Here is a 10,681-nt window from a genome sequence, read left to right as displayed (position 1 = left end):
ATGTGCCGGATCTTTACCTATCTCTCCCCCCCCCCCCCACACCCCCTGCCTTACAACCTGTCACAGAACAGCAGAGTGTATCTGAACTGGCAGAAACTATTACTGAACTGTTTGTGCTCATTAAGTAATCCTCCTGATATTTGCCGCATAGTTATGGCCAAGTAGAAAACCGTATTCTATACATTTCTGTCACCACACACTGAGATTTGAACTATTTTATTCTTACAGTTAATTGTTTATGTCACATGACTCATTTTCCTCCTTGCATGACCATTATGTATTCCTATTATCTCTGGTCTCTTAATGTAATCTTAGCCATGCTATTCACTTTGTATGGTCCGAAATGTATTTTTGGAGCCAGATGAATCAAAATGATGTTCTCCACATCCGCCTCAAATCAGGCTTGGAATTGTGCAATACTCAAAAAGGAAAGATATTCTGCAGATGTGGAATAACTTATATATCTTTCAATCAATTTTTTATGAATAGGATAAGCATAACGTGGCTTGAAGTAAAAAAAATAAATGTGCCTTCAAGACTGGTTCTCACAGGTAACATCAAGATTTCCATGTGCACAAAGGTCTGGGGAACTGAACATGCTTCATCTGGTTCTACGTGCTTTATGTGCATTTTATTGTAGATATGTGATTTTAACTCTGAACTGTACATTAAATAGTTAATACACACTTAACTATGTGTAACGTAGTCAGTCTTAAGCCAAACTGTCACTTTACTGACTAAACAAACTGCAAAGCCAAATTAAAAGGCCCTAAAAACTTTATCACCTAACACAGGACACTAAATAATGTGTTAAAGTCACGGGCTCCTCGGGTTTCCCCCGAGTTGGAAAATTCGTTGTGTTCATGAGCTTTAGGTCGTAATGTGGAAACATGGACGCTACAAAGATGTGTTGTATTTCTTAATTTATGTAGGTCACTCTAAGTGTACAGCAACTAACGGATACAACCTAATATTAAAAATTACATGAGCAAAAAGTGTATATGCATTATGTGAAATTGAGAAACTTTTCGAGTTGTTATTCCACCTGGAGGGGGCGTTCTCGTGCGTTTTTCGAGTCGAGAACTAATTTCTCTGATTATTCCGACACAACATAAATGCAGCATTAGAACAGTTTGTCATTTGATGACGGATTTATTTTTTCCGGGTTTTCTTCTAAACTCTTCTCATTGGTTGGATGTGAGATGTCACAGACTTTCCAGCACCAATCAGATGGTGGTTATTTTCTTATGTTGCTAGGCAATACAATGCTGATGCCGCAAATTAGCAGTTTTTGATTGTTAAAAAACTCTTGCTAAACAAGACTCACGTTTATTCTGAAACCTTAATTTGATTGTTGCTTATTTTGCGTATTTCTTCATGTTATTGAGATTTTTTATTTTTTATTTAAACCAAGTTTTCAAGGGCTTTAAAACAAAAAATACTAGCATTTTAGCCCAGTGTACACTGAAGCTGTCAACATTAGGTCAACAAAAATATTTGTGAACTAGTCTACTGGATTATTTTTATCATTAAGCGTCGATAACAAAATACGCTGCAAAAGTAGTCAAGGTGACAAAAAAGCATGCTGTATAAATAATTTTCAAAGAAAAGAAAATATTTATTAAATAAATCTCACCAAAGTCTATTCAGTGGCTGTTCTTGAGCTTTCAATCATTTCACACCATCTCTCAGCAGACTGAGTTTGCTCAGTTGTCATGGATACGATCAGACACTCAGCAACAGCTACTGAATAGACAGACCTTGTGTGAGAATTATTTTTTATTTTTTTAGCTTCCAAAGTCAAGAATGAACTTTTGTTCTCAAAAGCAGACACGTCTTTATGTCCACTTTACTGAATACGGAGTCTCATTGGCTGAAATATACACAAAAAGATTGGCTGACATCTGTCCCAGGTTTGGAACAAAAGCAAAGATACTAGCAAAAAAATCCACTCTTCAAAAATCCACTCTTCATTCAAAATTAAAATGTAAGTAAATCTACAGCAGTTTTATCACGAGAGCAAATGCTTTTGTTTTTTCATTATAACTTAATCCACACACACACAAACCTTCAAACACTTTAAATCCTAAAAAGAGCAGACTAAATTCTTTAGATCTTAGTAACATTAAATCATTAAAAAGGAGTTTCTGCACCAGATGAAGTTGTGCTACATTTTAACGAATGCAAAACAAATGAGCAGACATTCCATCATTAATAAATACATGCATCCATTATCTTGTCTTACATCAGCAAAATGAAAATAAATCCTTTCCCTATTAACACAGCTACTTCAAACACATTTCATTATGGAGGCGTAATTTATGGGATACGTAGCGCTGTAACAATCTGGAGTAAAATAACACTGCAAGCTGTTAAACCATGTTAATATAATAAGTAACCAGAATGGAAACAGCTAATGGTGCAAAAACAATCATAATGAAAATACAGATCATCAATGGATTACCTGGATTATTTCATCTCTAATTTAACAATTACAAAAGCATTTCAGAAAAGCTAAAAGACGTTAGTATAATTATGATAAAGATGATTTAAGAAAACAAAAGGTAATGTGTCACTAATGGTCCACTAGTCATTAACATGTATATTGGCCCATTTATTGATAACCGGCTATAATCCTGGCTGTCAGTGTTCAACATATTTAATAATATTGATGTATACGAAACGATTTCAAATAAAAGTTAAAGTGCACAAAAGAAAAAAAAAAGACGAGGGGAAATAAAACAGCCTGAGGAAAAAAGAAAATCATAAATTAGCTTCCCATGCTATCATACAATCTTGTAACAGGTAGTGGGACACAGAGTTACTGTTGGTATGTGAAACATCAGGATTACAAGTCTGTGGTCTGTTCTGTAATAATAGTGTAGTCTTCAGGTTTGTAATTGCTTAACCTTTCCCAGGAAGTTTTCAGGAAATAAGTATGTACTATGGTACTAATTACAGGGAAAATAGAGCCAGTGTTCACGGCACAGTTCTGATTAATCATTTCTAATTAACAGCTGATGTTGCCTCCAGTCTTTTAGTCCGTGCAAAGCAGACCAACTGAATATGCAAACATTTAAACATACATTTAGTATATATGATTAAATAAGTTTCCAATAATAAGTGGAGAACTTATACAATCATTTAATTGGAGTTTAATTGGAGCAATTCTTTCAAATAAAGAAATTAGTACCAAATCACATACAGTAATTCTATCCAGGAAATGATTTTGAAATTACAGACGTGATACAAAAATACCATAAAAACCTAAAAAGAAACTTTGACTTAAGCCTTTATAATTGTCAAATTCATCTCTCACTTTTGATTCTAAAACTGACAAATTATTTCATTTGAAATATTGAGTCGACATTGTAGCATTTAGCTGCCCCAGGAATCTGTGGCCTCCACTATCGGAGGATATTAACTTATCACAGATGTACCAGCACCAGCGTATATTGCAGAGAATAAGGAAAAACAAACTGCAGTACAGAAATGCCAAAGATGTTTTTAGATCACTGAGAAAGTGTCATTGTTACATAGTCTGCCCTAATATATAATTATTTAATAACCAAATTTAAGTGATCCTCCTCAAAAACATTTCTTTATGCTTTGTGTTTATAGCCAATATATAATTACTACATTTTCTAAACTCTCAAATATCAATATCTGCATAAAACTCCTGCATCCTGTCGGTCTACAGTCTCCACTAATGTTAAGACTTCTATTAATGGGAGAAGGTTGCCGCTTTGCTGAACACATTACAACATGAACCATAATGTCAGAGAGACCGTTTGGGTAACAGGTGCAGTAGCACTTACTTCATTTATTAAATGAGAAGGGGCCTTTTTTCATTCATAAACAACGATCATAAGTCAGAAACTAACAGCAAGTTTCTCAGTCTTTTGGAGCAGAAGGGCTTTTTGGTTTCTCGACCATTTCCACAGGTATAAAATGTATTCAATGCAACACATAGTGCACCCTCCCACATTAGTGCTAATTAACTGGGAGGGATATATGTACCTAATTAAACAGGCTTGCTACTTAAAAGAACCTTAAATCCTTGCAGAGCCACCAGGACGCTGTTCCACACAAGAGGCACAACAGAATGAGATGAAGGAGAGTGCTTGAAAACCGGGGAGAGATCTGCCTCGTTGGGACCGGTGCTAATGACCCAACAGAGTGAAGGAGGATTGATTCTGGCGGCTGAGGTTCAGCGAGTGGCCATTAAGCATTTAGGGTGGGCAGAAATCAGCAAAGTAAGGGTGCTGCAAGGCCTCTTCTGCAGAGATCCTCTGGACAGGATTACATTTTAACAGGTTCTGGGTGAGATCAAAAGAAACATTTGAATAAGTGGACAGCAATATCAAATCTCTTGCAGGCAAAACTGTCATTTCAGCCGAAGTTACAGAACTATTTGCACAATTATAAAAGATAAATTGTTATTGACCACAGATGTAAAACTGCGTTTGATATTTGAATAAAAGATAGTTTAATAAAGTGAAAGTACCTGGAGTAGATCCCGTCCTGTGCTACTAAGTTTGGGGACCACATTCACCAGCGAGGTGGTGGCTGGATACATGGGATATGGCTGCAGGTAGAAAGAGAAGCAGTGAAGCAAAGTTCAGTAACACAGTATAATGCCACCATTGTGGGTCTGAAAAAGATAAATGGCATTAATAAGTTACCTTGTAATCGGGGAGCTTCGTCATCGTCTGCCACTGTTCTTCAGTTGGTGTACCCAACAATGTACCGAGCGGTTAAAGAAAAACTTTCTTTGGAACAGAGAGGCGTGTCCAACCCGTTTTAAACTTACCATTTGTAAATCATTCATCACATAGGTCCCACGCACCAAACTGTACGAGCAGAAGACGTTGTCGATACCTGCAAAGCTTATGGAAGAAAAAAAAGATATCTGAAGATTCTTTTCAACTGGTCGTCCACGTCGTTCCCGGGGAATAAAGGCCTTCCAGCGTTAGCCAGCTCTGAATGGGACATGGAATCAAAATGAAATACGATTAACATTTTATACTTTAGTTTTAATAAAACAACCTACATGTAACACACTTTTTTTTTTTTTTTTCATAAAATTGAAACACGACAGGATAAAAACACTAAAAGTTTAAATAATCTATTGCCATAGTGGCTTGCCCCATTATACAAATTGTACATTTTTAATAATACTTACATTTAGCTCCAAATATACACCATCGCTCGGTCTATGCCTAGTATTACACCTACAGTATGCTGCTCTCTAGTGCTCAAACACCTGTAAATAACCTGCTGCCTGGTTATTGCGGCATTCATATAGATGACTTGCAAGATACTTAACCCTGTAAGCAATGTTTAACCAAAGTGCCCTCATCTTAAATTGATGAATTATGATTTTTGTATTGTTATTAATAACACTATCCTAGTCACACAAGCAAGGTAACATTTTTACTTTTTATGTCCACCGGCCAAATGGCTAGTGAATCTTGAAATGTAACCAGCCCCTCAATAGATTAACAGTTTTTTGCATATTTTACCAGCTGGTAAATGTTGCTAATTTTGTACCATTCACACAACAGAGCAAAGTTAAAAAGACAAGAATAAAATAACTTTTATCCTCATTTATGTCAACAATCACAAACACACCTGCAAATATGCATCCAGCAGACCACATGTCAATTGAGGTAGAATAAAGTTTAGCACCAAATAGCACATCAGGAGGCCGGTACCACAACGTCACCACCTGCGTACAAATCACAGAGTAAAATGTTTGAAGAGAATTAGACCCAAATCTCACCAATTATCAAACTGGTGTTAACACAGTCGCTCAGGCATTCAGAGTAATGAGCGTTCTCTGGGGCGGCTGGTATTCTGTACCGACACTGATTTCACAAAGAGCTGGATTTGGCTGCTCCGTCACTAATAATAAATCTGGTTTCCATTAAACCTTCTTAACAATGTTTACAAACTAATGGTGTCAATGTTTGAGGGACATTTTCAAAGGTTATACAGACATTTGTTTTCTGACAGAACAGAGTAAAAAAAATGATTAAATTGAATTATATCAAAGTTTTTCCAGAGAGAATGTGTGTGAAGTGCTAATGTTTGAGCTTTCTCAACTCAGTGCAGATGCTAATGATGCAGCTGCCTGCTACAAAAACACTGCTAACTTTTCATGAGTCATTCTTACAGGAAACAAACAACATGTTGCGAATCCTCCAGCCGGAACAACATAAATGTGCTTTGAGCTGCCGAGTCACATATTGAGTCACGACTAATTGCGGTGTTCATTTTTAGACGTAAATTGAGTGCGTTAGTCATATCAATACATCTAAGAGCAATGTGGTTCAAAACAGCCGCCCACCTGTGCGGTTGAGGGAGATTGTTGATTCATCTGGGAGCATGACTTTATGAAGTAGAATTTAAAAATAGGTGTGGGGAACTCTACGCATTTCCTTTGCATAAAACTGCATAAAAGTGATTATACACCTGAATAAAACCTCCGTTACTGCTTCACTTTCCAGATAAGGATTTAATTATTTTAAACACTAATGAACTCCTCTCTGAATCTTTTGACTTGCTGGCAATAATGCTGATAAATTAAACAAAAGCCTCACACTGTCATCATAGTAACTTCACTCACTGTATTTAATGTGTGCTGCATACAGTATCTCCATGTAGTGGAGAATAACTGTAGGACCGCACATTTCTTCTTGCTGAACTAGTGCTAAGAGTCTCAAGGCAATACATCCTCTGAAATGAAATGACCTTTTAAAATGACCTTACTTCAAATTCTCAATGCTTCAAACTCTGTTCCCCTCTAGGTTTTCTGTTTATTACATTTTCAGATCAGAAGTAGTCACCCTGGGTCAAGTGTCCCCTCATGAGATTGGTGCGCCGGGCCCTTAGGTCAGCCAACCAAATCCACTAAACCTATCTGAAACTTTCCTGTCATTTCTCTGATAGCAAAAATAAATTAAAAAAAACACTTAAACCACAGACGGCTGTGTGTTCAACTCTCTCCCATCATTAATTAACGGCTTAACTTCAGAACCTCAGTGAAACTGAGGAAACTGACTGTTCACACAAATAAGAGCAATTTAATAGCCTAAAAAAAAGAAGGAACATTGTAGAAGAGGCCATGTATCTGCCATTGTTGTTGCAGTTTGCTAGTTAGATGTTACTACTCTGCCATATTTTGATATTATTTTCTATACTGAGGTATTGATTTTTATGTCATGTCGAGTCCTACAAATCTCAAAAGCTTTAAATTTATTGATCAGATATTGTTCGGCTTTAAAGCAAACTCTTTTGTGTCTCACTCTACTGTCGCACCTAAAGGCCCTGACACATCCGGATGACAGACGTATGATGTATGCTGACGTATATAAAAATTTGTCAGAGTCCAAATACGTCCAACATTTCATCGGATCGGAAAAGTGAACATATACGCATGTCTAACCTGTTGATATCGTATCACTTACTTATACAAAATGTATCAGACGAATGCCCAACAAATGCATAAGATATACAAAAATATGGCGTATACAAAATATGGGCAACACGCTGGTGTACGTTGATATAAGGTAAGGTATAAGTAGTATTCGTTAAGAGCTCACTGTGTTACGCTGGGGTGCGTTGTTGAACGCTGATGTTTTGAGCATGTTCAAAATTACCGGACGTACCCGACGTGTGCTTCATAAGATATGCAGACGTTACGTTACGTTAGACATACGTGAATACGGATTACGTAGTTGAATATTTACCTACGTGAATACCTACGTGACTACGTTAGAGGAACGTTAGATATAGGCTACATCGGCTGACGGTGAACCCTACAGCCAATGTATTGATAACGAGTGGATAACCTATTCCTACCCTATGATAACATGATGCCTGACGACGGAGTAACTTATTAAACGTGTTTCTACAGTACAGCTAGCGTTCAGCATGTTAGCCGTTCTCCAGCATCAGCATGACGTGAACCAGATGGCACTTTTCCAGCTCCGTTGGCCAGACGCTCTGATACGTATTAAATAGGTAAGTGATACGCTATCAATGTTTGACATACGTATAATAATTTGTTACGTATACGTTATGTACACGTCAGCTACAGCACCGCTGTGGAAAAGTTGGCCGTATGTCTGGCGTGTTCGGCGTGTCGTCTGCGTCCTTCAAACGATCACAACATACCCTTAATTTATATCAACCTATTGCCGATATTTCGTATGCGCCGGCATACGTTTCTGTCATACGGATATGTGTGACACGGCCTTAAAGAAGAACCTGAAGGACTAAGAGATCATAAAATGGTCTCATTACCAATTTCAAAATACCACACTAACATGCTGAGACTGTGTCTACTGATTAAGGTGAAGATAATTTAATACAGCATCAGAAAATATTTTCTTTAGCACAAGATTTGAGAAGGTTTACCTTTGCTACACTAACGTAATACAACTTCTATGAAAGCCTGAATTAAAGAGCATAAATCACGTCATATCGTCTCCCAAATGAAACTCTCTCAATGGCAAGTAAACGTTCAGAAAATAGTCTCTGACTTGGTTTCTCTTTGGATATTGAATGTTTCAAAACCTGCTGTGTTAATGAAGTACAACCTACCTCTGCTGAGTAACACCTCACGGGAATGCCAAAGGCTCGAGCCAAACCAAAGTCAGCCAGCTTCAACTCCCCATTCTATAGACAGAGACACAGGTTACCAATCATCCCCCGATCATACAACACAAACTAATAAACTACAGTCTCTTCAGTGCATCGGATTTAGCTTTGCATTTCAGACATGCTGCTGTTACTGATTTTCAAGTTTTCATAGTTTGTTTGGCCTTTAAGTCAAAGTCCAAATGCACCAAAACACTCACTCTGTTTATGAGGAGATTCTGCGGCTTCAGATCTCGATGAAGAACGTTTCGACTGTGACAGAAAGCGAGGCCTTTCAACAGCTGGTACATGAATGACTGCATCAAGAGAGAGAAATGTTTAGAGACAAAACAATCTTTAAGCAGTTAATTCCACGTTTCACAAGATGATACTGATGACAATCCGAGGCCAAAGATGACTATAAATATAGCTATTATCTACAAACCAAACTGCCTATATAGTATGCATTTAAGCGGGCATGTTGTCCTTGGTTAAACTCTCTTCTTGGACAATCCAGGATGTTTATCTCTCACCTTCACAGTTTCAGGATCTAGATCCCCATTGCAGCTGTCAAAATACTTCTTCAGATCCTGCAGTTGATAAGAGCATTCAACATTAGCCTTGGAAAGTACACATTAAAACATACTGTATTGTTTGGGATGACTATCTCACCTGATCACAATATTCAAAAACCAAGGTTAACTTCTTGTCACTGTGCAAAACATCATGTAGTCTGGAGAAGACAGAACAGCTTTAAGTTGATGGTTGTTGACATCACGGTTAAATACACACGGCTTAGTATTTTCACTCATCTGACAGTGAAACACTACCTGTCACTCCCACATGAGAACAGGTTAAATTGCAGACTGACCTGACAATGTTTTTATGCTTTAGTTCCTTCAGAAGACATATTTCTCTGAGAGCAGAACTTGGCACCCCCTGAAAGAAATGACACCCAGTGTGATTAGCATTAGCCTGCTAACAGCTAGCTAGCAGCTAACGATATTATTATTATTATTATTATGTTATTCTGAAAACATACCTCATCGTCGTCGTCCAACCTGACTCTTTTCAAAGCCACAATTTCATGGGTCTCTCTGTTTTTAGCCTTGAAAACTGTCCCATACGTGCCTACGGAGCAGATAACGTTAAGTTAAATCAGTTATCGTATTTATGAATGGCATGGCTAGCTAGTTACGTTAGCTAGTATCGTAAAATCTGGCAGGCAGAAATCTTTTTTGACAGATCCTGCCACTAACACATACTAGTATGCGTAAAAACAGTGAACAGCTTTTTATATAATTAACAATAGGAGTTAGTTACCGTACGTACAAAGCTTACAATATAGCTAACGTTACCTAGCAATGCAACTAAATGTATGCTAGGTTAGCAAACCAGGCTAGCTAATATTAACTTTATAAAAACCGTATGAAACTTACCCTCTCCAATTTTTTCAAGCTTTTCATATTTCTGCATGTTTGGCCAGGGATGCCAGCCTTGAACAAGCTAGTAAACCAATGACTGAGTAGAGCCCCAAATAGGGGTTAATAATGTTGTTATAGCTAGTGTTAGCTTAAAGCTATCCGCACTTGCTGCTCCTGGTCGATCTGCAGCCAAGCTTGTCTTGTTGGTCATCTAGAGGCCAAAAGATGCATCGCAACGCTGTTAAAAACCAAACCAAATACTCCAAAACATTGCTGGATGCTGCAACATCTTAGTAGCAGAAGAAATGTTCTGTGTTTTCCTAATTTGATGACAGACTTTAGCTGTAAAATAATGTTTTGTTTTATTTATTTCGGCCATTTTTAACTTATGTAATTAAAATAAACCTCCACAAAACTATTAATATTAACTACTATTTATAAATACACATTACGTTTGAAATAGTGACAAACCAAAGCAAGTTTATGATGAAAAGGTGTTATTATACCTACCCTTTTAACATTCATTATTTTGTACAATTTCCCTCACATTAATACACTGAAAATGAAAGAAACTAAATAAAATATATGTATATTATACCCAGAAGTCCTTT

The 10,681-nt window shown here is 37.2% G+C and overlaps 1 protein-coding gene across 1 annotated transcript; it reads right to left on the bottom strand.

Annotated features, from left to right (window-relative positions):
- Positions 1-362: 362 nt before the first annotated feature.
- cdk5 (cyclin dependent kinase 5) lies at positions 363-10,410 on the bottom strand. The gene is made up of 12 exons (XM_029453442.1): positions 10,086-10,410; positions 9,689-9,777; positions 9,518-9,585; positions 9,319-9,379; positions 9,180-9,236; positions 8,868-8,963; positions 8,611-8,685; positions 5,635-5,731; positions 4,913-4,982; positions 4,686-4,746; positions 4,508-4,588; positions 363-4,319 (listed from the first exon to the last, which is right to left on the bottom strand). The coding sequence occupies exons 1-12, from the start codon at positions 10,120-10,122 to the stop codon at positions 4,233-4,235; spliced, it is 879 nt and encodes a 292-aa protein (XP_029309302.1). The 5' UTR covers positions 10,123-10,410; the 3' UTR covers positions 363-4,232.
- Positions 10,411-10,681: the final 271 nt, after the last annotated feature.

This window comes from Cottoperca gobio, chromosome 17 (assembly GCF_900634415.1).
Source record: "Cottoperca gobio chromosome 17, fCotGob3.1, whole genome shotgun sequence".
Taxonomy (NCBI): Eukaryota; Metazoa; Chordata; class Actinopteri; order Perciformes; family Bovichtidae; genus Cottoperca; species Cottoperca gobio.
This window is presented reverse-complemented; position numbering and strand designations above follow the sequence as displayed.

Bases quoted from the DNA above. Each gene is read 5' to 3' on its own strand.
- cdk5 (XM_029453442.1), bottom strand. From the start codon at position 10,122: ATGCAGAAATATGAAAAGCTTGAAAAAATTGGAGAGG. The intron at 8,964-9,179 runs GTGAGAGATAAA...CTCTTGATGCAG, and splicing joins TAGATCCTGAAACTGTGAAG to TCATTCATGTACCAGCTGTT. The intron at 5,732-8,610 runs GTAGGTTGTACT...ATTTGTACGCAG, and splicing joins TGAGGTGTTACTCAGCAGAG to GTGGTGACGTTGTGGTACCG.